This window comes from Lates calcarifer, linkage group LG17, assembly GCF_001640805.2.
Source record: "Lates calcarifer isolate ASB-BC8 linkage group LG17, TLL_Latcal_v3, whole genome shotgun sequence".
Classification (NCBI taxonomy): domain Eukaryota; kingdom Metazoa; phylum Chordata; class Actinopteri; family Centropomidae; genus Lates; species Lates calcarifer.
Genome location: NC_066849.1, coordinates 26976157 through 27003685, shown reverse-complemented (window position 1 = coordinate 27003685; position 27529 = coordinate 26976157). Strand labels below are relative to the sequence as shown.

General features: G+C 45.3%; 3 protein-coding genes across 52 annotated transcripts in view; 2 read left to right on the top strand and 1 right to left on the bottom strand.

Annotated features, from left to right (window-relative positions):
* LOC108883302 (uncharacterized) overlaps window positions 1-7258 on the top strand; it is a 49114-nt gene extending 41856 nt beyond the window's left edge. For 23 of the 50 annotated variants that reach the window (XM_051077047.1, XM_051077005.1, XM_051077004.1 and 20 more), the window contains 6 exons: window positions 787-963; window positions 2877-3050; window positions 3780-3953; window positions 5266-5439; window positions 6142-6318; window positions 6597-7258. In XM_051077047.1, the coding sequence (XP_050933004.1) occupies window positions 787-963; window positions 2877-3050; window positions 3780-3953; window positions 5266-5439; window positions 6142-6318; window positions 6597-6606 (886 nt within the window). In that variant the 3' untranslated portion in view covers window positions 6607-7258. Of the gene's footprint in view, window positions 1-786; window positions 964-2876; window positions 3051-3779; window positions 3954-5265; window positions 5557-6141; window positions 6319-6596 lie in introns of those variants that run through there. The other 27 variants (XM_018676272.2, XM_051077040.1, XM_051077035.1 and 24 more) reach the window with 18 other exon arrangements.
* A 463-nt stretch (window positions 7259-7721) lies between these two features.
* Window positions 7722-15116, top strand: orc1 (origin recognition complex, subunit 1). Its single transcript, XM_018676317.2, has 18 exons — window positions 7722-8125; window positions 8266-8393; window positions 8654-8826; window positions 9015-9477; window positions 9560-9785; window positions 10057-10164; window positions 10901-10963; window positions 11092-11199; window positions 11791-12037; window positions 12125-12231; window positions 12329-12430; window positions 12529-12700; window positions 13065-13172; window positions 13270-13419; window positions 13880-13999; window positions 14090-14259; window positions 14361-14448; window positions 14584-15116. The coding sequence occupies exons 1-18, from the start codon at window positions 8031-8033 to the stop codon at window positions 14776-14778; spliced, it is 2823 nt and encodes a 940-aa protein (XP_018531833.1). The 5' UTR covers window positions 7722-8030; the 3' UTR covers window positions 14779-15116.
* A 2518-nt stretch (window positions 15117-17634) lies between these two features.
* Window positions 17635-21270, bottom strand: LOC108883350 (zinc finger protein 239). The gene is made up of 2 exons (XM_018676347.2): window positions 20330-21270; window positions 17635-18521 (listed from the first exon to the last, which is right to left on the bottom strand). The coding sequence occupies exons 1-2, from the start codon at window positions 20447-20449 to the stop codon at window positions 17781-17783; spliced, it is 861 nt and encodes a 286-aa protein (XP_018531863.1). The 5' UTR covers window positions 20450-21270; the 3' UTR covers window positions 17635-17780.
* Window positions 21271-27529: the final 6259 nt, after the last annotated feature.

The window sequence follows — 27529 nt, the reverse complement described above, 5'->3', positions numbered from 1 at the left end:
GTCACTGTGGTAACAACAAACACTTCTGGGCTAATGGTTAATGCTAAAACATGATGGAACAAGTAGAGAAAAGTCATCAAATGAGTGAAGTGACTCAGTAATGTCATTTACCAACATCATCTATTTAAAGTTTGCTGACATTAACATTAGCCTCCATCAACTACTGGTCACACCAGACCAAGAGTGAAGATGAGCTTTATTGCTTCTTCAACTTTTCATTTGAAACAGTGAAGTTGTTGAAGTTTAATGGTAATAGTTGAAAGTCTTTCCATATATGATGTTAAATGAGACAGAAACTCTCAGGTGTTTTCTCTCTTGTTGCTGTAGAGGAGAATTCAGTCTTCTTATACACACCAAAGGTCAATGTCCTGTTCTTCTGATGACATGATGTGAAAACCATGCAGCAAACAGAGATTCTATTGAATTGTTCTCTGAGCTGAACTCATCAGAAATGTTCTGGAGTCAGTTTAAAAACAGTGGACAATCTACATGTTTTTCTAAACAAGATGGCTTCATTCTGACTCTGGGATCAAATCACATGATGGAAACATAAAGGTGACGTCATTTTCCCTCCCTTCATCTGCAAAACAAAGATTCCCATTAAAAGTCTGCAGGTCTGAGAGAGAGTGATGAGAGTTATTGTTTCATGTCAAACACAATAAGATGAGATGAGCTGAACCACAGATGTGAAGAGCAGATGTTGATCATGTTGTGTTGTCATATACACTGAGTGTGTTTTCATTTCAAACTGATTTTATTCTGATTTTATATTTTCTCTAATCACAGACTTGATTACTGTCGACTCTCAAAGATTCACTGTGAAGTCGTGGCCTCAGCTCTGAAGTCCAACCCCTCCCATCTGACAGAACTGGACCTGAGTGGAAACTGGGACCTGAAGGATTCAGGAGTGAAGATACTGTCCTCAGGACTGGAGAGTCCAAACTGTAGACTGGAGACTCTGAGGTCAGTTCACTGACTGGAGCTGTTTTTTGTCTATATTCAGTTCAAATCTTGAAAGTTTGAGTTTTTCATTGGTTGGTACATTTTAGTGATTTCTGTGTGAGGATTTAAAAATGAGCTGGTGAAGAGAAAAGACTCTCTGTTGTAATTAGTAGAAAAAGAAGAAGGTGAGACCAGTCACAGTGTTTGTGATTTAGAGCAGTAGAGAAGGTACAAGTTTGTTGAAATAAGAAAGTTGATGAAAATCAGATCTGCTCATTTGAACGTGACAAAAGCTGCATCTGTCTTCATCAAACAAATACTGCACCAAGCTAAAGTCACAGAGGTGATGATGATGAATGACACCATCAAATCTGAGTTTCTGAGCTTCACCTGGAGACATCACCAGGTGCTGAGGTGTCCAGCAGCAGGAAGCTCTCAGAGGTAAAGTCAGTGGATAAAAAAAGGAAACAAGATGGGATTTGACTTGTTTGAGAGGGTGAAGAACTCAGGAAGTGCATGATGCAGGACAGCTGAAGGCAGGGAGGGACTGACACATGAGAGTAGACTCAGGAAAACAGTCCATAGTTCCTCAGGAGATCACTCCCACTGATCTCAGAGCAGATGTTGTGTTGTGGACAGAAACACAGCAGGTTGTTGTGGAGCTGACAGGACCATGGGAGGACGCAGTAGAAATGTCCTATGAGAGGAAACAGCTCAGATATACAGAGCTGGCAGCAGAGGCAGAGGAGTGTGGTTGGAGACCTAAGGTCCAGTGGAGGTTGGCTGTAGGGCTTTGTTGGCAGATCAGTCCCTGTTACCTGAACTGGCTGTTAGAGAGCTGAGTCTAAAGCAGGCAGTGAAGAACATGGCTGACACTGCAGCCAGTTCCACTTCCAGGCTGTGGGTTAGAAGAAAGGTGAGACAGGCAGAGACAGGTAAGAGCAGAACCTGTAGTGTGAACTCATCAAGCTTTAAACACAAGTGTTTGACTTGTTGCTGCTAAAATGAAGAAGCTCAGCTGGTTTGTTTCGAGGATTACCAAGGTGAGTAAATATGGTGGCTCAGGCAGTCTGCTTGTTAGCGTAGCACTCTGTTAGCATGCTAATTAGCCTCTTGATGATCTTAACAGGCTAGTTGTGTAAATGTGAGTGGATGCTTTGTTCCTTGCTAAGATGAGGCAGCTGAGGGTGATCACTGGGCTGTTGCTTGGTGGGTTGAGCAGGATCCTGCTGATGGTAGCAACATGCTGAGCAGCCTGACGTGGAGTTAGCTGCTTGTAGCTGGTTAGCATACTGGTGGCTGCTGATACTGGACTGAATTGAAGCTGTGGTGGAGGGTTGTGTTGAGAGTGTGGCTGGATCTGGGACACTGACACACTGTTGAGCCTTCTGGGTGTCATTGGTCCGACTCAGTGAAACAGCAGTTATTGAGAGGGTGCTCACCTGATGACCCTGTAGACTGACTGCACTCTCACACTCACACATACACTCACTGTAACACCATGTTACTGCAGAGGTCAGAGGTTAAAGGCCATGATTTATTCAAACCAACAGTGAGCTCTTTGAAACTTTTCCATGCTGCTTTGCAGACTTGGACCTAATGACACAAACCTGCTCAGCTACAAAACACAGGAAGAAGAAGGTGGTGTAAAAAACCAAAGAACAAACAGACTATTAGTCCAACGTGTCTGATCTGATATTGATCCTCTAGTTAGAGACTGACTGAGGTCAGCAGCATGTTATGAATCTGTGTTGACATGAACAGGTGTATGAATGTTGAGCTGACATTTGGATGATGTCTGTAGAAGGCTGACATTATGATGATCCACAATAACAGAAGGACAAAGTCCCTCTACTCATTTTAGAGAAAAGATCATTGATTAGGACAGATCTGATTATCAATGATTTGATCTGCATCTTTTATTCTTTATTCAGGTTGAAGAACTGCAGGTTGTCAGAGATCAGCTGTTCTTCTCTGGTCTCAGCTCTGAAGTCCAACCCCTCCCATCTGAGACATCTGGACCTGAGCTACAACGAGCTGCAGGATTCAGGAGTGAAGAAGTTGTGTGGCTTTCTGCAGAGTCCAGACTGTAGACTGGAGACTCTGGGGTCAGTTCACTGTCTGTTACTGTTGGAGATCTTCTATCTTTAATCCACAACTGAACCTCATTTATCTTCACACAGAACTTGAATCCATTGATTTAGAATGAATGACATGTTAAATAGTGGTTGTTCCATATTGTCAGTTGTTCTGATCTCACACTGAGAATTATTCCTTCAGGTTCAGTTCATTTCAGTCAGTTGTCATCAATAATGTCTGTTCACTTCAATCAAACCTTCACAACTCACACACTGGTATTTCTCCCAGTCAGAGGACTAATGTTTTCTAAATACACTGTAGAAAATGTCCAGTGGTCGTTGGTCAAAGACAATTTTTATCACAACAACAGACAGAAGATCCTCACAGCTGATATTTGGACAATATTAGATTTTTCAGTTGATTTCAGTGACCTGTCAGGATGAATGTCTGTTTGATCAAATTGTGTGTGTGTGTTTTGATCTTTAACACAAGTGTGAAAATTGTTGTATTTTTTCATCCAGTTGAATTTACTTGTTAAATGTGTGAAGGAGGAAAAGTTTAAAGGAGCTCACTGTTGGTTTGACATGTTTCACTCCATTAACTGACAATCTGGTTTTGTAAAGTTCCTCAGGTGATTTGAAAGATATTATTATTATTATTATTATTATTATTATTATTATTATTATCATACAAAGATCATTGATTAGGACAGATCTGATTATCAATGATTTGATCTACATCTTTTACTCTTTATTCAGGTTGTGGTTCTGCAGTTTGTCAGAGATCAGCTGTTCTTCTCTGGTCTCAGCTCTGAAGTCCAACCCCTCCCATCTGAGAGATCTGGACCTGAGCTACAACAACCTGCAGGATTCAGGAGTGAAGGATCTGTGTGGTTTTCTGCAGAGTCCAGACTGTAGACTGGAGACTCTGGGGTCAGTTCACTGTCTGTTACTGTTGGAGATCTTATATCTTTAATCCACAACTGAACCTCATTTATCTTCACACAGAACTTGAATCCATTCATTTAGAATGAATGACATGTTAAATAGAAATAAATCACTGCAGCACAGGATAACAAAGGAGACTCTGGAGCTGCAAAAGAATGATCCACACGCTGTTAAATATGTTTCATGATTATGAACATTTCAGTCAGTTTGACCTCTTCAGACATTTAACTACTTGTCTCCTCTCCTTTCTGCTCTGGCAGCAGAAACAGTCTAACATTACCTTTAAAAAATCTGCATCACATGTCCATGACATTTTATTCATCATCAGAAGAAATGGCATAAATAAAGTTTAGAAACTTAATAATAATTTCTGTCCTTATTTACCCTATGTTCTCAGTCTGATTTGAATAGCTGGAAATTATTTCTAACATTTCTTTTCTGTTCTAGTCATGTGATCATATTATTTACACCTCGTCCTATGAGTTTGGGACATTGCTATTACCAAATTTACCTGCAGATTTAAGCATTTCTTCCCATATTGTATTAAGTACTTTACTCATGGTTCTGATAATGTTACTTATAATTAACAACTCTGCATCTTGGAACATGAACATGCTCATTGCTGGATCAAGAAACCCTGGCTTGACTTAACAAGTTGAAAACCGCCGTGGTATGACTGCTGAGTGACACTGTGGTTGTTAGGTTGAAGAAAATCAGATAACAAAAAGATATCCTGGGTATGTTGAACTTGCTTGTAGTACATGCTTCAGGAACAGAAGGGGAACGGATGCCAAAATAAAAAAAAACAGAAACCAGCAAAAGCAAAAAAAAAAAAAAAAAAGCAAAATTCAAACAGGAACAAAAAACACTAGAAATACTAGATAAACAACTTCAAACCAAAAACCCAGAAACCAAAATCATTTTGAGGGTGGTTCCTGACAGGTTGTTCCACAGTCAGTTGTTCTGATCTCACACTGAGAATTATTCCTTCAGGTTCAGTTCATTTCAGTCAGTTGTCATGAATAATGTCTGTTCACTTCAATCAAACCTTCACAACTCACACACTGGTATTTCTCCCAGTCAGAGGACTAATGTTTTCTAAATACACTGTAGAAAATGTCCAGTGGTCGTTGGTCAAAGACAATTTTTATCACAACAGACAGATCTATTATTATTAATACAAATGATGATAATCATATTATTATTAATATTGTTGTTGTTAATATTATTATTATTCATTGATTAGGACAGATCTGATTATCAATGGTTTGATCTATATCTTTTATTCTTTATTCAGGTTGAAGAACTGCAGGTTGTCAGAGATCAGCTGTTCTTCTCTGGTCTCAGCTCTGAAGTCCAACCCCTCCCATCTGAGACATCTGGACCTGAGTAACAACAAGCTGCAGGATTCAGGAGTGAAGGATCTGTGTGGTTTTCTGCAGAGTCCAGACTGTAGACTGGAGACTCTGAGGTCAGTTCACTGTCTGTTACTGTTGGAGATCTTCTATCTTTAATCCACAACTGAAGCTCATTTATCTTCACACAGAACTTGAATCCATTCATTTAGAATGAATGACATGTTAAATAGTGGTTGTTCCATATTGTCAGTTGTTCTGATCTCACACTGAGAATTATTCCTTCAGGTTCAGTTCATTTCAGTCAGTTGTCATCAATAATGTCTGTTCACTTCAATCAAACCTTCACAACTCACACACTGGTATTTCTCCCAGTCAGAGGACTAATGTTTTCTAAATACACTGTAGAAAATGTCCAGTGGTCGTTGGTCAAAGACAATTTTTATCACAACAACAGACAGAAGATCCTCACAGCTGATATTTGGACAATATTAGATTTTTCAGTTGATTTCAGTGACCTGTCAGGATGAATGTCTGTTTGATCAAATTGTGTGTGTGTGTTTTGATCTTTAACACAAGTGTGAAAATTGTTGTATTTTTTCATCCAGTTGAATTTACTTGTTAAATGTGTGAAGGAGGAAAAGTTTAAAGGAGCTCACTGTTGGTTTGACATGTTTCACTCCATTAACTGACAATCTGGTTTTGTAAAGTTCCTCAGGTGATTTGAAAGATATTATTATTATTATTATACAAAGATCATTGATTAGGACAGATCTGATTATCAATGATTTGATCTACATCTTTTATTCTTTATTCAGGTTGAGGGGCTGCAGTTTGTCAGAGATCAGCTGTTCTTCTCTGGCCTCAGCTCTGAAGTCCAACCCCTCCCATCTGAGAGACCTGGACCTGAGCGACAACAACAAGCTGCAGGATTCAGGAGTGAAGGAGCTGTGTGATCTTGTGCAGAGTCCAGACTGTAGACTGAAGACTCTGAGGTCAGTAGTTGGAGTCAGTCCATGCTGCTTCCATCAGTATTGTCCTAAACACAGTTAGTATCAGAGCAAAGATCCAGTGTTTCCTGTAAAGCTGGGACCTTCTCAGTGGCTGCTTTCCTCAGTGAAGCTGTGAGAGGAGAATGGTGACAGGCTTCAGGATTGGACAGAAAGACAGAGAGACAGAGAACAGTCAGCCAATCAGATCAGCCAGAAGCTGATGAAGAGTCTCTGTAAACACTGATTGACCTCCTCTCTGCTCTGTCTCTCTCTCTCTGCAGCTGGAAGTGAGGATGAGCTGTGTCCTGATGATCCAGATGTTGAAGCAGCAGCAGCAGCAGCTTGTGTGTAGAGAGGCTCTGACTGGACCATGTTACTGGGAGGTAGAGTGGAGAGGAGAGCTTCATCCAGCAGTGACTGACAGAGGAATCAGAAGAAGTGGAGATGACTCTCAGTGCTGCAGTCTGAACTGATCTGAGAACAGCTCCACTGTCAGACACAGAGTCCAGTCCACCATCATCCCTGTGTGTTCCTCTGGATCTGACAGAGCAGCATCAGTGTGTCTGGACTTCAACTTGATAACGTTGAGCTGAAGTTAATCTGAGGCTTCAGCAGTGTTACACAAATCAAGTCATTCTCTTCCACAGTTTTTCTCTTTGACTCGTCTTTAGTTCTGGTGTTTTTACAGCAGAATAATGATTCATTTACATTTACTCACACTGTTCCTATGAAAAAAAGAAAAGATTGTTCCTCTGTTTTTTAGTATTTCTCCATTCATCCATCATCACAGTCAGAGGACACTGCAGAGAGGTTTTAGTGAGGAAATGACAGTGACACAGTCATTGAAATGGTCTGCAGCTCTGTACTTCTGTCATCAACACTCTGCTTCTTTGTTCACTGACGTTGGATGTGACATGATGTTAAAAATAAAGTGTAGATTTCATATCTGAGACTGACAGATTTGATTTGATCTCACAGTCAGAAACACTTTGTTTGAAACTTCAGCTGCTGAAAACGTTTCCAGGTTGTAGTTGAGATATTTCCTACAGTCACCTGAAGGCAGCACAGGGTCAGTATGAACCATGCATGTAGAGAGAAGCTGATCAGAGGTCAGTGCTGGTTTGAGTTCAGGAAAGAACAACACTGAATGTTTCTGTGCTGTAACATGAAAACATGGTTTCAGTCTTTTCACCTGAGTTTTGTTGCTCCAGGTTCAAAGTGTTGAAATGAAGCAGCTGCTGATTCAGATACCTGAGCTGTTGTGTTGTATCTTCCTGATCCAGGACAGACTGCTCACCTGGACTGTTTCATTCCTCCTGTATCACCTGTGTTATATATCAGCCTGATGTAGAAACTGTCTGTATCCACCAGGTAGAACGTGTGTTAGAACAGCACAGTTATACAGTCAATATGGAGGATTTACTCTCAGAGATTTGACAGGAATCAACAGATATTAAGGAGGTATTTTCCCTCCGAAGCAGCAGGTGGCGCTAAAGTCTCCGACACGCTGGTGACGCGGCGGAAGTGACGTAATTTTCGCGGGAAATGCAGACGGCTTCTCTCGGTGTCCTCGGTGTCTCTGTAACGTCTTCGTCCTTCACGATCCTGGTTCTGAATCGAGGCAGATAAACGGCGCAGATCGGCTTCAGTCCGGGACCAGAGTCTGTGTTTCAGTGTTTCTTCTCCTGAGTTGAATCTGACAGAGAAGAAACAGGATGAAGTATTTCACCAGACTGAGAGTCAGGAGAGTCTACAAGTGGCGTGGAGAGCCTTTAAGTTTCAACAGGAAGTTAAAAACCTGTGAATACAGGTGAGGACGACTCTTCTGTCTCCACAGCTTTGACTGTTCATCACATTTCATGCTTTTATTTTGGACAAATCAACTTCTCTGCGCTTTTATTGTGACATGAATCAAAGCGGCGCTGAGTCATTTCTCGGTCTGTGTCTCAGCTCTCTGTCCATCAGTGTGGAGGGTCTCCCGAGGACCACCGTCATCTCCACCGGCCAACACATCCTCATCGAGGGGGAGGATGAAGACAACCCGTACGTGGCCAGAGTCATCCGGCTGTTCGGTGACGGTGAGTCCCGGAGGAGGAGCCGGAAGTAGCCGAGTTTGTGGAAGACTGCACCTGTACAGAGTGTGCAGTTAGCGGTTAAAATACTGCATCATTCCAGACCTTTATTCTCATCATATATGTGTGCAGACAGGGAAAGGTAGAGGAGAGAATAAAGACACAGTTTGAAGACAAAGCCTTCCCACTGGGATCAACTACAACCGTTGGTCATGATGAGTTCAGGTTCACGTCTCTCACGTGTCTTTCCTCCTGCTGTGTGTCAGAGAGCGGGAAGCAGAAGAAGGCGGTGGTTCAGTGGTTCGTCCGCGTGTCTGAAGTGCCTCCGAGCAAACTGAAGCTGCTGGGCAGAGAGCCTCACCCGCAGGAGATCTTCTACTATCAGGGTCGCAGCTGTGACGACGAGGTCAACGCCGAGTCCATCCTCAGACCTGTGCAGGTGATTGTTGGTCCTCTCGGGGTGCAGACGGATCTGACCGCACTCTGTCAAACTTCTACCACCCACACAGTAACATCTGTCTGAAACCAGGACTGTCCCTCTGCAGCTGTGGTCCTGGTTCAGGACAGAGCAGCTTTCTTGTGTTTTGTCTGAACTGGCCCTTTAACTCCGTCTGTTTTCTCTCACAGGTGAGGCACCTGGACGGAGCGGCCGCGTTCCCGGACTCTGACGATAAAGACACTCTGTATGTGAAGCTGTCCTGGGACTCCAAGACCTTCAGGGTGGTGGACTCTGCCGTGGTGGACTCTGCCTCCGCTGAACCGGCTCCGGCTTCCTCCCCTCCTCCCCGTCCCAAACCCTCCCTCCCTCCCTCGCCCCCCTGCTCCCCGCCCGCGGCAGCTCCGGCGTCTCGTGGCCCCTCTCGGCGCGCCCTGCCCACGCCGGACCCCGCCATCCTGCGCAAAGCCTCCTCAGGGGAAGTGAGGTACAGCAGGGCCACGATGAGCGCGGGGAAGGTTGCTACCGCCGCCGCCGCCGAGGCCGAGTCCCTGCACTCTGCCACCAAACTGTCGGCCTCAAAATGTCTGAGCGCCAAGAGGAGGAACGCCTCGGCCAGGACGCCCGGAGTCCGCAAGAAGCTGGAGCTGAGCAGTGAGTGTTTAAAAACACACAGGAGGTGTTTTCACTGATCCACAGTCGACTCAGGTGTGTGTTTGTTTCCTCGTCCCGTCAGGTCCAGAGAAGATGACCCGAGAGGACATCCTGAGCCAGCTGCTGGACCAGGAGCTGGAGTCGGACGTGGCGTTGGCTCAGAGGCTGTCGTCGTCTCCTCCTCGGGCCCTGCCCCTCACCCACAGCCTCACCCCCCTCAGGAAGGGCTCTGTCTGCCTGAAGCCCTCCACCGTCCTCCTCAACAAACTGTCTCCCTCAGAGACCGAGAGTCGAGACGAGTCCAGCAGGTCAGAGTCGACTCTCACGCAGGGTGAAGTACTGACCCTGAGTCAGTCTGCTTTCATCAACACACAGAAACAAACAGGTTTCATCTGGTTTAAACTGGAGACGAACTGTTCTCAGTTGGTTTTAAGATGATGTTTCCCAGAGGTGAACTGGTTTCTATGGTTTTAAAATGATGGAAATCAGAGAGAAACTGGTTTAAAACGAGAGATGAATTGTTTTACGGTGTTTATTTAGACTGTGTTTAAAGCACAGACACCTCGGTGCCTCTGTCAGTCCTCAGCAGGGCGACGTGATGGAGGCAGAGTTACCAAGCGGCTCGGTGAAAACACCGAGGAGAAGAAATGCCACCCCGAGGAGAAAGAGTGCCACCAGCGGGCAGCAGTGAGTCACTGCAGTCACTGTGATGTTAGACTCAGGTTAAACCGCTGCCTGGTTTTAATGACTCTGATTTCTTTGCCTCTCCTGAGCAGCACATCAACAGGAAACTTGAAATTGAGATGCTTCACTATACCAGACTCCATTGAGAAAAACAGGGATTTAACCAGGAGCTGCTGGAATACCACTGCCTCCATCTGTTAGTGTGTCTGTGTTACTGTGTGACTTTCAGTGGTGGAAGAAGTAATCAGATACTTTATATAAGTAAAAGTACCAGACAGTAACACAAACACACTAACAGATGGAGGCAGTGGTATTCCAGTTCTGCTGGGTAAAATCCCTGTTTTTGTCAATGGAGTCTGGTAGAGATATATAGAGATGTTTCTGGTTCTTCCTCTTTAATAAACAGCTCTGTCTCTGTAGGAATCCTATCATCATGTTGTCAGACAGTCTGAGAGAACTTGTCTCCTCTCTCCTTCATGTTCCCTCTCAGCGGCTCAGAGGATGCTGGGAGTTTGAGTCCCACAGCACAACACAGTGGTGTTTCAGAAAAGGCAAAACAAAACGCATGTAATGAATTCACTTGTGTGTTGTGTTGTGGTGTGAGTGTGCACATCAGGGTGAAGAGGTGCAGAGGTTCCAGCACACGTAGACTGTGACTGGGTGAACGACGTGTCTTTCATTGTTGAACGACAGCGAGTAAACAGGTTTCTTTCTCCCGTCTCGTCCTGTTTGTCCTCAGAGTGACCACTCCGTCTCGAAAGAAGGAATCGAAAACCCTGAGGGAACCAGCTCTGGGGGTGCTGTGAGTATGACACTGTCACATCAACGCACAAACACACAGCCAATACACTAATACACTAACCACATAAAAAGTTATTAGTTTCATCTGCACACGTGGTTGATAATCTTTCAATTCTGTGACGTCAACAGAGCTGAGGTGGACAACGAAAGCTCCCCGATGCTGCCGGCCGCCGCCACGCCGAGGAGCTCCAAGAGGAAGTCGGCCCAGCTGGTGTCGTCTCGCATCAGGAAACAGCTGTGAGTGCGGAGACGGAGAGGAGCGCTGACCTCTGACCTCTGGGTCATCGTTTACCTGCTGCTTTCTCACAGAATGACACCTCAGTCATTCTCTTTGGGAAAACTTTAGTTCAGGTTTTAGTTGAAGTTCAGTCACTTTATATCAATACCAGACTCCATAGAGAAAAACAGGGATTTAACCAGGAGCTGCTGGAATACCACTGCCTCCATCTGTTAGTGTGTCTGTGTTACTGTGTGACTTTCAGTGGTGGAGGAAGTAATCAGATACTTTAGTTAAGTAAAAGTACCACACAGTAACACAGACACACTAACAGATGGAGGCAGTGGTATTCCAGCAGCTCCTGGTTAAATCCCTGTTTTTGTCAATGGAGTCTGGTAGAGATATATAGTTATAATCATTCAGTTTATTGACAGAAGTTAATCAACAACAGTTTTGACATTTGATTAATATTTTAATGTTTGGTTTTTTGTTATAAACTAAATGTAAAAATAATCCTCTGGTTAATGAGCATTGATTAAATGTTTCATCAGATGAAAACAGTTAAAACTGTATAAATTAGCTCATGTAGAAAAGCCTGTGTGTTTGTTCAGGAATCTTCTGGAGAGCCGTCAGGACCTGGACTCTGACCGAGAGGACGAGGACGAGTTCGTCCCATCGAAGAAGGAGCTGCAGAGCAGCAGTGAGGAGGAGGAGGAGGAGGCGGAGGCAGGGCTGGACAGCGACGATGAAGTGGTGATGAAGAAGAGCCGACACGCGGCAGCGGGATCTCGCACTCCTCGTTCCAAACAGAAGAGCCGCTCGTCCACCAGGACGCCGCGAAAAACCCCCAACAAGAAGGTGAAGGTCCAGACTGATGCGTTTCTCAGGTGGAGCGCACCTGTCGTCTCTGAGATCTCACTTCCTGTTTCCTCTCTGTGTGAACAGGTCGCTCCCGGCACGCCGCGGACCCCCCGACACGCCACTCCCAGCATCCCCAGCAGGTCGCTGCCGGCCCGACAGCCCGCTAACGTCCTGGAGGAGGCCAGAACCAGGTGAGAGCACTGACCTGTGAAAACCAGGACCAGGAGTGTTTTTAAGCAAAGCATCTGAACAGACAGCTGGTGTGTGTGTGTGTGTCCGTCCCATCAGGCTGCACGTGTCCTCGGTGCCCGAGTCTCTTCCCTGCAGGGAGCAGGAGTTTCAGGACATCTACAGTTTCGTGGAGAGTAAGATCATCGACGGCACCGGAGGGTGAGACCACGATCAGAACTCATCCTAGTCTGCTGGTTCACAGCCAGTCGGTGACTCGGTCTTGACTCGGCCCGTGTGCTGCTGCTGCTGTGTTTCAGGTGCATGTATATCTCCGGGGTGCCGGGCACGGGGAAGACGGCCACGGTCCACGAGGTGATGCGGTGTCTGCAGCACGCGGCCGACGTGGACGAGATCCCTCCGTTCCACTTCATCGAGATCAACGGGATGAAGATGACGGATCCTCATCAGGCCTATGTCCAGATCCTGCAGGTGAGGAGAGACCGAGACGTCGTGGAGCTTGTTCCATGTTTCACCGAAGTCTGTTTCTTTAGGTTTCAGATGAGGAAATAAAAGTTATTTTGAATATTAAATTAGACGCTGAACATGAAGACGGAGTCTCGAGTGTTAACGTTTGTAGAAAAACCTCCACCAAGTCTGTGGAGGAGAGAGATCCAGGCCCAGTGACCCGGGTCGGCCTCTCCTAGCTGCTCCTAGCTGCTGGGCTAACTGCAGGATCACGACCCAGGGTATCCTGGATCTGGAGTGTTTGGTCATCAGACGGCGACACGCTGTCAGGGTCTGCAGGTCAGGAGGTCTCTGAGATGTGACCGATCTCTCTGTCTGGTCTCTGCAGAAGCTGACGGGTCAGAAGGCCACGGCCGACCACGCAGCTGCTCTGCTGGAGAAGAGGTTCAGCAACGCTGCACCCAGGAAGGAGAGCACAGTGCTGCTGGTGGACGAGGTAAAGACTCTCGTACTTTCAGGCACCTCCCGAAATCCGTCCGGTCTCTTATAGGATAAGAAGTAGTGTTGTGGTGTTGTGTTTGTGGCCTCTGTAGTTGGACCTGTTGTGGACGAGGAAGCAGAACGTGATGTACAACCTGTTCGACTGGCCGACGCGGCGTCACGCCCGCCTGGTGGTGCTGACCATCGCCAACACCATGGACCTGCCAGAGAGGATCATGATCAACAGAGTGGCCAGCAGACTGGTGAGCGAGCGCAGGGGTTTACATTCACATTTCTCAGCCACGTCCACAGTTCCTCCTTCAGCTGGGACCTTGATGATAACACGACAAGACGCTGAGTGTTTAGCTTTTAGAGGAAAACAAAGCTTTCATCATTTTTAGAAATTTAAGGAAACGCTCCTGAGAGCTGTGCTGAGGCACCACGAGCCTCCTGAGCAGCTTCAGTGCTGTTTGGTTTTGATTCTTCCAAAACACTTTCCCTTGTCTGTCGTCGTCATTTCTGCTTCTCCACCGATTCTGCCCCTGGAACAGCTGAGTCCTGAGGGTCTGTCCGTCCATCCAGTCTCATTGACGCCTCGAGGGGAGGCCTGTAACTGAAGAATCATTTGATGTGTAGTTTGAAGGAAACCCTGGGGGGGGGGGGTGAGTGTTGGACTGAACAAAGTGTGACTGAACTTGAGTCGTGGTGTGTGAATGTTTCCAGGGTTTGACGAGGATGTCGTTCCAGCCTTACAGCTTCAAGCAGCTGCAGCAGATCATCACGTCCAGGCTGAACAAGGTGAAGGCGTTCGAGGAGGACGCCCTGCAGCTCGTGTCCAGGAAGGTGAGACGACCAGGACGCCCCCCCCACCCCGCTCCCTCCCACAGCTCCCCCTCCCTTCAGAGAGATTTCAGTGTCCCTCTCCTCTGACAGGTGGCTGCTCTGTCGGGCGACGCTCGCCGCTGTTTGGACATCTGTCGCAGGGCGACGGAGATCTGCGAGCACTCCTCCGCCGACCCTTCTGCCACGGGATTGGTGGGGATGAGTCACGTGATGGAGGCGCTGAATGAGATGTTTTCCTCCGCCTACATCACCGCCATCAAGTGAGACTCTCCCGCTGGTCACGTTAATGAGGCACCGCTGGGTTTGTGAAGGTGAACGTCAGTGTGTGTGATGAGGTGAAGTGACGGACGTGTGTTTTCAGGTGTGCGTCGCTGCAGGAGCAGCTCTTCCTCAGGGCGGTCATCGCTGAGTTTCGGCGGCTGGGGCTGGAGGAGGCCACGTTCCAACAGGTGAGACGACAGGAGGTGAACCAGGTCCTGTGGAATATGTGACGGTTGTTAAAGTGAAGCTGTTAGTTGAAGTTAATCCACAGGTGGCGTTCTCCTGGGGAACCCAAACTAAATGTCCCGTGTTTGGTCTGTCAGGTGTTTGTGCAGCACCAGGCTCTGTGTCGGGTGGAGGGTCTGCAGCCCATCAGCGTGTCGGAGGGCCTGGCCGTGTGTCAGCGTCTGGGAGCCTGTAGGTTACTGCTGCTGGAGCCGAGCCGCCTGGGAGTCCTGCAGCGCATCCGCCTCAACGTCAGCCAGGACGACGTGCTCTACGCCCTGAAGGCCGACTGAGGGCCGACTGATCCAGAGTTTTAAACCTGACATGACTCTTGTTTAGCGCTTGCTCCTTTAACACTGAGACAGAGGTCACTGTCTGTTATTTTATGATGCTGTGAATCAGCAAACGTTTGAGCTCTTCGACCACAGAACTGATCTCAGTGCAGTTAGACTCCTGTTGTTTGCCTTGTTGTGGGTTTTTTAGGTGGGAGAGTCTGTGATGTCCCCGGTTTAAATCTCATTTAAAATGTCAGATTTAGCTCTTTCTAGTTTTATTTTTAATCTCATATAGTGCGTCATATTTTTATGTTTCAGTTCTTGAATATGCAATAAAACTCCACCTTTACTATGAACTGCTGCTTTTTATTTTATTTACAGTCCATCTAAGTCTCTAAGATGTTTGTTGTTCTACAGCTGTGTTTGCTCAGCGCGTTGAGTTTGAGTCTGTGCTGCAGTTCTCTCTCTTCCTGCTTCTGTAACGTCTGTTACTGGTTGGTAATTGCAGGCTGCGTGAAGGTGGCGGAGTCGGACTCGGCTGAATGTGGAGGCGCTGAAGGAGGCAGAGAAGAGTTTAAACAGCCAGTTTATCTGCACTGAGGCGACACAGGTAGGAACCTTCCACTGTTAGGGAGGGGTGATGAGGAGGAAGCATGAAGAGCGAGAGGTGTGGGTCTAAAATAAGACCAGCAGGTGTTCTGGTCCTGTTCTTAGTCCAGTGCAGTGCAGTGGGTGGGGGATGGGGGGGGTTCACTGTTAGGAAACATAATCAATATAAGAGCAGGAAACACAGAGAACTCTTTTCTGTTCAACAGATTTATTGAATAAATCACAAACACTGATGCAGAATAAACGTCACACAAATCAATTCTCTCAAATATAAAACCACATCAAGACATTTATACAGCTGAGTCTTAGAGGCACTCACTGAAACCTCTGCTCTTTGAAAAAGCACTGTGGTGTTAAAACAACATAATCTAACTAATCTATCTATCTAATCTAACATACAGCATAACTGTCGTAGAAAATGTCCAAGGAATCAGCCAGAAACGATCTGAGCAGTGACACCACAGCTCCACTGAGAACGAGGCATTTTCAATCCACCTCTTGATCCCATGCTGTTTGTTAAGAGAACTACTAACTGGTTATTACTGTGAGAACATGAGTTGTAATATGTGCATCTACCAGTCAAACCCCACTGATCACGAATCCTGGGGATATGAGCGAACACACAAAATGATAACAGTAGTTATGAATCACAATAACTGATGATATGATGACCAACATATAACAAACAGAACATAACGCTAAATGTTAAAACAAAATAACTTGATGTGAATATAAAGACAAACAGATAATGTCACATGTGGTGTTGAAGGTAAATAAGTAGCATGATGTGTGTGCAGCTGGAGGTTAGGGGCAGCGTTCGGCGTACACCCCAGGTGTCTTCCTCAGCGTCTTATAACATCAAAAAGTAATAACAGAACTTGTTCACTGTGTGAAAAACAGCTGCAACCTCGAACGCTCTCACAGTCCACATCCTGAATCCGTCTGAGTGTGAGAGAGAAATAAAAAGGCAAGACACACAGTCCAGAATCTCAGTCAGTGAGTCCCAACCGAGCCATTTGCAGTCCAGTATCCAGTGCTGCTCGTCTATCCCGCTCCCCCTGGATCCACCTCCCAATGATGGGTATGATGCAACAATGTATGGAGCCAATGACAACCAGCTCTATTACTGTGGTTACACCAGCTTTAACTGCTAAGGCTCCTCATTCAGCAGTCATGCAGTGTTCATGCTGTTTGTGACGGTGCAGTGTTCACAGGTCAATCTTCTACCTACTAACTCTGGCCTCATCGACTGCACCCCGTCCTGTTCTGCTCCCGCCTCCATGTTTGTCATCCTTTTCCACTTCCGAAGCAGTGGTTCTAATGATTCCAAGCAGCAGTCGGTGTATCTCTGACCACCTGATGTGGTCCTTCCCAGTGTGGTTGATGCCACTTCCTCCAGAACACCTTGATATACACAAGGTCTCCTGGCTCTACAGGTTTCTCCACCTTCTGCTCCGAGCTAAAGTAGGGGTCCTTTAAAGGGACCTCTTACCAGGAATTTCACAACAGTTTCAGCACTTAAGTCTTTTGATGGTGTGGCCTCAACTCCCCAACTGAACCAACTTTTACCTCGATACTGATTTTATCGTACTGAGGCCGTCATGGGAATGAGAACATTTGGTCTCACCCAGGGACCTGCCGAGCCTCTCGCTCCACTCTCTGGGCGTGATCTTTGTTTTTCTTCAGCCTCCTTTTGCACTTTATGGAAATCTTTTAAATGCTGTCACACTTTAAGACAGTTGTGTTTAAATGTTGCTATTGCTATCACTAAATTACTGGCTAATATTGTCACAACTAAAAACTAGTGTATTAGGAGAATTACTTAATTAGTTATAGAAGACAGGGATTTAAACAGCACATGCTGCGGAAACGATTTTAGATTTTATACGTCTTAGGCTTAAACCGGTACATTTTCAGAATTAACGCTAACCTCCCTGAAGCTAACGCCATCAGAATGGTGATATTAGAGCGATTATTGGAAAATGGCGGCCCCGGCTCCACGTGTTGCTAACTGGTGTGGGCACGTTGGTGGATTTTCAGTTGACTTGCACTTCTGAAAGCCTTTCCCACAGTGGTCACAGCTGTTTCGTTTCTTTCCAGCATGAACAAGCTGGTGGCTTTTCAGACTCCCTAACTGAGAGAAAAAAGCTCCACATTGCCCACAGCCATACGGTTTCTCTCCAGTGTGAACACGCTGGTGGTTTTTCAGACTCCCTAACTGAGAGAAAAAAGCTCCACATTGCCCACAGCCATACGATTTCTCTCTAGTGTGAACACGCTGGTGGATTCTCAGACTCCCTAACTGAGAGAAAAAAGCTCCACATTGCCCACAGCCATACGGTTTCTGTCCGGTGTGAGTGCGTTTGTGATATGTTAAACTACAAAGCAGTGAAAACCCTTTCCCACATTGGTCACAAGCTGTAGGGTTTTTCCACAGCGTGGGAGCGTTTGTGGAGTTTTAGGTAGGGTGCTGTTCTAAATGCTGCTCCACACTGATCACACCTGTATGGCTTTTCTCCCGTGTGAACGAGTTTATGGACTTTTAAATGACCTAATCTAGCAAAAGATTTCCCACACTGGTCACAGCTGAACGGTTTCTCTCCTGTATGAATACGCTGATGTCTTTGTAGGTGACACAGTCTTGCAAACTTCTTCCCACACTGCTCACAACTGAACGGTTTCTCTCCAGCGTGACTGTGTTGGTGGCGTATTAAATTTGAAGAAGTTGTAAAAGTCTTTCCGCACTGCTCACAGCTGAACGGTTTCTCTCCATCCCCAGTGTGGACATATTGGTGGATCTTTAAATTACCTGAGGTTGTAAAAGTCTTCCCACACTCCTCACAGCTGTACGGTTTCTCTCCAGTGTGAATGCGTTCGTGGATTTTCAAACTACATGTCCTCGCAAAGGCTTTCCCACACTGCTCACAGCGGTATGGTTTCTCTCCAGTGTGAACGCGTTGGTGGATTTTTAAATTGTCTGAGGTTGTAAAAGCCTTCCCACACTGCTCACAGCTGTATGGTTTCTCTCCAGAGTGGACGTATTGGTGGACCTTTAAATTACCTGAGGTTGTAAAAGCCTTCCCACACTGCTCACAGCTGTATCGCTTCTCTTTAGTGTGAACTCTCCGATGTTTCTTCTTGGGTCTCTGCCTCTGTAGTGTCAGAAAGACAGAAAAACAAAAGAGAGAGAGGATTAAATCTCATGATGGAACAAGTTGTTTAAACCATCAGATAAAACAGTATTATAGGCTATACCATAAATATTTAAATACTGTGAGGTCTCAGGTCATGTGTCAGGGAACTGGACGACAGACCTCAAATCAAATCAAATTTTATTTATATAGCACCAATTCACAACAGAAGTTATCTCGAGGCTCTGTACATATAGAGCAGGTCTAGACCGTACTCTTTATCTTGTAAAAGTTTACAAAAGTTTACCTCAAACCTCAGGTCTCAGGTCTAAAGACTCTAATTGTTCTGTTTGATAAGTTTTCTGAGCTCTGACAGGAATCTGCATTATACTAATAACATAAAGTTACAGTCTTCTTTGTTGGTTGTGTGTTTATCACATACAAAATAAAACACACCTGTGTGGTGGAAAAAAAAGATGTCGGCTCAGAGTGACCAGAAAAACAGGAAATCACACACAGAGATTATAATAAAAGATTTCTTTGACAACATTCATATGATACATGTGTAATAGTAAAAAAGGAAACAAAGCCAACAAATAAACAAATATACAGAATGTATGAAATGAAAGTGGTGCAATATATATATACATATATATATATGTGTGTGTGTGTGTGTGTGTGTAAAAAAGAAACTATTGTGGTGTCCACAGTGTTTCATGTATGTTTTTACTCTTTTGGAATGTCTGAACGGTTTACATATGTTTTCACTCCTTTAAGAATTCATCTATGTTTACATTAGTCTTTGGGTTCATGTTTACGTTGATAGATAAGAATGTATATTTGTGAAACATAAACCTGTAGGTGTCAGAGGTGAGGGGCTTCCCTTCCTTCCCTCTGTTTGAGGTCATTGAATGAGGTCCAGATGTTTCCTATGGATCATGAAAACAGCTAACATATATATACTGGTGTTTAGAGCTGGTAGGCAGAGAGATCCATATTGGCTCGGATCCTCTCACAGGATACTGCAGTGCTTGTTTTGATGCTGGACTTCTTTGTAATAAACTTCTATATACAAGTAAGTCAGTGTCAGCGGAGATCTTCTCTTCATCATCTTCACATGATCACCATCAAATACACCACAATACCAAATCCACATAATATTTCTTTAAAGTCAGCTTATTGCAGTACTCTTTCTGTTAAAGGCACTTCACTCTTTGCATACCTGTTGACAAATTATATTACATCTTCATGATCTATAGGGAAACATCCAGTCCTCACTCAATGACCTCTTGTTCCAACACTTTAACAACCCCAACAAACAGAAACCATGTGAATCCTCAGACCTTCCAAGAGAATAGCAACAAAAATGGACATTCAGATACTAAATAACAAACATCCCTTTTGTTCCATATAAACTATGCGGGGGGAGTCGTGAGCACATTCTTGTGGTGTTCTGGCACCGCCCCTGATTTCCCGTTTTTCTGCTCATTCTGACCCGACACATGTTATTTTCCAGCACATATTCTAATCTTGTAAATATATCTCAGATCTAAAACTGCCTGGAGCAGCTCAGGGTCGTCTGCTCAGTAGATTCCCTGACCCTGCTCAGATCGTGTTCTGATTCCTTCGACACCAGTGAACAGCTCACTGACGCAACAACCTCTTCGACGCTTTGTCTTTAAAAACGACCTGTAAGTTATTCCTGGTTGTTAGCGACCTGTTGGCGTTACACAGCTGTTGTTTGCTAACAGTAACACTACTTTTACTGACTGTTCAGTCGGAGTATCATCGGTGAGTCCGACCTAACGGATCCAACACGGAACACTAACCGGCAGCGCAGAGTTCCCGGCGGGTTCGTTGCTCCGGTGGTCCGTGTTCTGGTCCTCCTCCTCCTCCATCCCGGACTTCTTGTGGTCCTGGTCCACGTCCCGTGTGCCGTCACCACTCATTGTTCTTGATCTCGCCTCCTGCTTGTGTAAAGAAGTTTACCACAGAGGAGTCCAGCATCAAATCAAGCAGTGCAGTAGCGAGACATCCGGACCTCACTCAATGACCCCTTATTCCAAGATAAACAGAGAGGAGGCAGGGAGGGAGGCTTCCTCTCCTCTGAAGGCCCATATATGGTTTCTGTTCTCACATGGTTTCTGTTAGCCCTGGACATAAATCTGTAGGTGTCAGGGAGAGGAGGCTCCCTCCTTCCTCTCTGTTTCTTGGAGTAAGAGGTCATTGAGTGAGGACTGTCTCTGTAGTGTCTGAAGGTCTACATATGTTTCTACTCTTAAGAATGTTTGAAATTCTATGTATGTTAACCTTTGGCGTTCATGTTTAGGATAAGGGTCAAGAATGTGAAACCTAAACTAGTAGGGGTTAAAGGTGAGGGTTTTCTCTCCCTTCCTTCCCTCTGTTTGAGGTCATTGAATGAGGTCCAGATGTTTCCTATGGATCATGAAAACAGCTAACATATATATACTGGTGTTTAGAGCTGGTAGGTAGAGAGATCCATATTGGCTCGGATCCTCTCACAGGATACTGCAGTGCTTGTTTTGATGCTGGACTTCTTTGTAATAAACTTCTATATACAAGTAAGACAGTGTCAGCGGAGATCTTCTCTTCATCAACATCACCATCTAATATACCACATCTCCTATAGATCATGAAGATAGTTAACCTATACACTGATGTTTGGAATTTATGTTATGGAAATTTCATCAGATCATCCTTGATGAGTGAAACAGTACAACTAAAGCTACAGACTAATTCCATCAAGTATATAGGATAAATTCATTTGGATACAAAGCATGTAAAATTCCGAGTCAGAGACCTCTTCATCATCTTCACATCATCACCATCCAACATACAACTCATGTTTATGTTCCCAGCTGTTAACCTAAACATGAGCCCAAAAAATACAATATATGGAAGTACAGATACTACGAAAGAAAGACAGACAGACAGAAAGAAAGCAGTGAGCAGCTCCTGGTTCAGTTTTCCTCCAGTTATTTTCATCGTCTCTTCACTGAACTTCTCAACAATAAAGTAGTAACGTGTAAAAACCACTGGTTTCTGATCTGATCTCACTCTGCTGCCATCTGTGTCCTTCTGCCAGTGTTTCCCTTGTGTTAATGTATTGATGGTCAGCAGGATATCAACACTGACCTCCACTCTCTTCTCTTAGCTTATATTTATGTTAATGACTTAACTTAGGTACAGACACAGTGTCTAGTCTGTTGTGATGCTTCTCTGTATAAACTATAAACTATGAACTGATCTCGTGCACATGAATTAATCAAACGTTGTAAAACGTGCCCTCACTGTATAACCTACACACTCATTTTCTCTCTCTATGATCAATCTGGGGACCTTATGCTCAATTCTATCACCCACGGACCGTGAACACATCACTGGATAAACTCTTGACAGGGATTCTGTCCAATCACAAAGAAGAGCTATTGTCCCCACCCTTTACGTTTTCTGAAATGTTGTTGTTGTATGGTCCACGTCCCGTACCTCACTGAACGTATGCCGTCGCCACTTATTGTTCTCGCGATCTCGCCGTGTCTCGCGATCACTGGGAGCTTGAGACGTTAGGCTTCCGCTAAGCTCCGCCTCCTAGTTACTGTTGCCAAGATACTAATGCCAACTTCCGCTGCGGTAGAAAAGTAAAAAGAAAGAAAGAAAGAAAGGTCATGAAGTCAAGAAGAGAGGTGAAGGAGAGGTCATAAGAAGTTCGACTGCACTTACACTAAACTTTTAAAACAAACTTTATTAACAACACACACAGAGAGCAGCACACTGATACACTTTAGGAACCAACACACAATCAGAGGTTTGAATGGACCGAACAGCCTGTATCTTATTCCATCAGGTCAGGTCCAGGGTTTGGTTTGGTCTCAGCAGAGGTCCTCATCGAGCCTTTGTTGATGTGGACCTGCATCATCAGGGGGCTGAGAGACTAAAGGAACTTTATAAACCTCCTCAGTTTTCCTGCCCCACCTCCTACTATCCTCTCTCTCTCTCTCTCTCTCCCATCACTTGTTTTTCATCGCTGAGAGCTTCACTGCTTCTTTCTTCAACAGCAGCTGCACCAACCAACCAGCAGCAAACCTTTCACTGAGGAGGAGACAGAGCTGCAGCCCAGGGTGAGTAACCTGTCTCTGGCTGTCAGAGCCAGAGGAGCAGGGCAGGAGGTCACTGATGAAGAGATGAATCCAAGTTAAAAGTCATCTCGTGCTGTGTCTCTGGTTTGTTGGTTTTAGTAAACTGCCTCACACTCAGCAGAGGAAACCCTGCGTCTGAAACAATCACAGGCTAATAGAAGAAATGAGATATTCTTTTAGCTAGAATTAGCTTTGTCAGTGCTCACCTGTGAGGCTCCAGGGGCCACACACATTTTAGGATACGTTTGAAGAACCTTCTGAATTTTGTCATAGTTTTAAATATTTTTTCTGTATCCCATATGGCATGTCACCCTGCTGGCTTAAAGACAGCGTCTTAAATGAGACAAATCAAAGAGATAAGATAAGATAAGATAATCCTTTATTAGTCCCACAATGGGGAAATTTACATTGTTGTAGCAGCTGATTGAAAAAGATAGAAAGACCAGATAAATGTCAGCCATGTTTCCCGTGTTTAGTCACCTCAGTCCTTAAATGGAGAGGGGTCATGGGGAGGGTCTGCAGTGAGAGGTGCAGTGTGTGGAGACACAAAAACGAATCCGGAAGTGGGGGAGGAGCTGTGTCCGTTGCGATGACGCATATTTTCCACTCTGAGTCTGCGGTAGACTTTGTGTGACTGCAGTTCTTCATCAACTAACTGCTCAGCTTCGGCCTTTGTGGAGACTTCCTGCTCTGACAGAGACACCCGGATCATTTCTACAGTTTAAAAACAGGGGTTTTCAGTTTGGACGTTATGTTTGTGGAGGATTTTCTCTCAGTCTCTGAACAGAAAATGGCTTTATCTCAGGAGGATTCTCCAGTTTCCTCGCTGCTGCTGCTGGTTTGAGACGTTTCTCAGCGGATTATTATTGGTTGTGAACCAGAGCAGAGACTCAGAGACGTGTCCAGTCTGGGTCTTCTTCTCAGACACCAGGTTGTGCGATTCTGCCACAAAAACCGGTTGTTCTACATCGACAGTAGGGAGTGCGAGTTGAACAAACATGGCGACGGTTCTTGCAGTTGGTGAGAGCGTCACATTCCTCCTGCTCCCTCATCAGCTCAGCCGCGCGCCCTGCTCGTCACTTCGGAGTGAGTCCACGGAGTGAGACCAGTCCAGCTGCTGCACAGGTTAAAACAACCGAGCTGCAACTGACATTTTACATTGAAGAGGAGATAAATCCGCAGGGTGAGTACAATTTTTCCCAGTGAGCAATAATTCAACATGTAATGCAGGGATTTGCTGTTTAAAGACAAAAATAACTAAAACCAGAGGCAGCCTGCTGCAGGACCTGCAATAACCACAGGCTCACTGAAGACAGTAGATTAATATAATCTAGCTTTTAACTAACTGTCTTTAACTAACTACCATAGGACACAAAATACAGACCGGTAAACCTCACAGAGGAAAATCTAAATCTAAATTAAATAAAAAGTGTAACTTATATAAATAAAAAATATAAATTAGGGGGAAAAAGGACAAGAGTTCAGAGAGAGAGCATAACACACACTAAGGTTTGTGTCATAACAAACTGTAGCTCTACAGCTTTTCCCAGGGCAGGTCGATACGCCCGGACCTCACCCTACAAGATGCAGAGGCACCCAGGCAGTCAAGAAATGGATCAAATGGTAGCTCCAGATGTAGATGGTGCTTGAAAATTCTATGAAACAGTTGAACAATTAGGATCCGGAACTGAATTGAATCCAGAATGATCTACACTGAGATTACTGAGGGTCTTATGAAGTAAAGTAAAGGAGTTGGAGGAACAGCCAGTCCTCCGGTAAGATCTTTCAAATTACACAGAATAAACTTTCGAACTTGTAGAAATTTAATGAAATCCTTCACCTAGTGGTGAACCCAATATTTGCTTTCCACTTGTTGGAGTGTGAGGATTGAGCCTCCCTGAGCCGTGTCCCCTTTTGCTCCCAGTCAGAAGGGGATCCTTTCTAAAGAGGCTGCAGACGGATTCAGGTAAAAAGGGAATGAAGGTGCGGCTAAGCCACTATCTTTAACAAATTTTGTGCCCGTGAGGGGGGCGTGGGCGGTGTAGGTGTCGGATGTGTGAAGCTGAACAGAGTCATTTAACTCTGCCCGGAACCTGTCAGAATAAAAGCTATAAGTCAGCGCAAAGTAACGCATTTGCTGCATAAACGAACTTTTATTTTGTACGGAAACATGAGGAAGTGAATGTGGCTAACTTCGACACCGTCGTCATTAGTTTAAAAACTCCGTGAAGGCATTTTCCTGATCTTCCCGAGGCCGACAGCTGATCGATTCCCTGCTCTCTTCATTTTCTATGTACCGTGATTTATTCGCCCTTTCTTTTTCCTGCTGCTCTCTGTGCTGCTGTGTTTGTATTATTTTGATTTGCTGCATGTGTCTTGACATTTCTTCAGATTGTAGCTTGTTGTTGTTAGCTTAGCCTAGCATATAGCTTCGGAAATCTTGCCTGTTAGGGACCGGCATACAGTACTGCTGTTAGACCGGGACAGAAGGGGTGTGTTGCCGTGTGTAGCTAAGTCCTGCTCGGTCCTGCCAGGTGTTTCATTCCTTGTTAGCTTTATTATTGTGATTTGTTACCTGCTGTCTTGACATTTTCTCAGCTAACTTGCTTGCTGCTGTTAGCTTAGCCTAGCATATAGCCTAGCGTCTATCGCTGAGGCATGGGAATGGCTTGTGTTTGCTGTTCCGCTCCTGTAAACACAGTGTCCGTGTTAGAGAGATGTGTCCGTCTGCTAAAACAGCTCCTTTCTCCCAGCGTTACCTCAGATATGGAGGACGCCTGGGCGTTTTTCACAGACTCGATAGCGAGTCTGTTAGCATTAGCACAGCCCCGTCTGTGTGCGTCGCTCAGCCTAGCTTACCTACTCTTGTAGTTTCCATTGTAGCTTTTACCTTTCATTGTGGTCAGATAACAACATTTCATCACTAACTGTGTTGTAGTGCAGCCTGACCTGTACAGAGACCAGCTCCTCTGCACAGACCTGCTGATGAGTGCTGTTAAGATTCACCTGGAAAAATACATCCTGCACCTGATGATCCTCTCTCTCTCTCTCTCTCTCTCTCTCTCTCTCTCTCTCTCTCTCTCTCTCTGTGTGTGTGTCTTTTCTCTCTCGTCCTCTCAGTCTCTCAGGATGGTCTACACCTGCTACACCTCTGACCCAGGTGCAGTAAACGCCACCAAGCTGTACGACGACAGAAACGGCAGTGGTCATTTCTGGATGAGAGATCCACAGACCCCCCTCCCTCCCTGCTCCAACCACTCTCCTACCTCCACCTGCTGGGTTTGTACCTTCCAGAAAACCATCTATGCTGTGTGCCGTCAGCTGGAGGACGGTGTAGAGATGGTGATGGAGGGTGACGGAGTCAGCATCAACATCCAGAGAAGCAGTAAGCAGCTCCTGGTTCAGTTTTCCTCCACTTATTCTCAGTCTCTTCGCTAGGGATGCACCAATACATTTTTTCAATCCGATTACAAGTACAAGTACTTACATTTCTGTACTTGCCAATACCGAGTACTGATATGAGTACTTATTAATGCCATTATACTTAGTACATTTACTTGAAAACGTGTTTTATTTTCATCAGATATTGTTTTATTCTCTGGCTGTAAGAAGTTGCTGTGACTGACATTTGAACATTCCATGATATATGGCACTGCCACACATTTCACTCAAACAGAAGTACTGTTAAAGTACTGTTATTGATATTTTAGCATTCAACTGCATCTTTTTTTAACAAACAGAATATCTTCAAGGCAGGAGCAGGCTAAGGCAGAATGTTTGGAAGCCCTAAATTGTTCTGCATGCAGGACGACTCTTCGCGGAGTAAAATCCTCGTCAGTCTGCTGTGCAGTTAAACTGATGAGGGACACCGGGCTAACGCTGCTCGTCCAAATATCAGTGGTGAAGCTGAGGTTAGGGATCTGGTTGTTGCTGCCGTTATTAGCAAACTCTTTGAACTCGGCGTCGTGTTGGTTTTTTAGGTATCGGAACACTTCTACGAGTACGAGTACAGGAACAGTGTATCGGACTGATACCTGATCCTGGTATTGCTATCGGTGCGTCCCTACTCTTCAAAGTAGTAACGTGTGTGTTCCTGACCTGATGCTATAAACAGTGTGTGCACAGCTTCAGCTGATCATGATGACTGACTGTGATCTGTGTCTCTGTCCCTGCAGGATGTCCTGATCCCCCCTCTGATGGTAAGAGGCTTTTACTTTTCTCCTTCACTCTTTTCTTGTCACAGAACAGGAATGTGTCACAGGTGGTGATGCTCCAAGTACTGCAGTCCTTTACTGAGGTACAGCTAGAAATACTGCAGTGTAGATCTGAGGTCAGAGGTCAGAGGTCAGAGGTTTACCTAAAGCACAGGTGGTGATGGTCCAAGTACTGCAGTCCTTTACTGAGGTACAGCTAGAAATACTGCAGTGTAGATCTGAGGTCAGAGGTCAGAGGTTTACCTAAAGCACAGGTGGTGATGGTCCAAGTACTGCAGTGCAGAGCCTGTAGTTCATCTGTAACTCAGACAGAGCTCCTTGAAGAGACTTTACAGAGGCTGTGGTCGCCTGAATCAAACTCCACTCTCTAATGCTGCCAACAGACAGACTCCTGGGTCTGTACCGTCCACCTGGACTCAGCCACAGCAGAACTGGCTGCTCGGCCTGAGCCTGAAACCAGAGTCTGATGTTCCCCTGCAGCTTCATCACTGTTGTTCCCTCTGTGTCTCACATGTTCACACAGGACAGAGCAGTACCATCATCATCACCGTGGCCATCCTCCTCCTCCTCCTCCTCCTCATCATCGGGGGGGTGGTTTGGTATAGACATTACAGGAGGAGCAGGCAGCAGACTAGGTAAGAGTCTGGAGTTACACTCA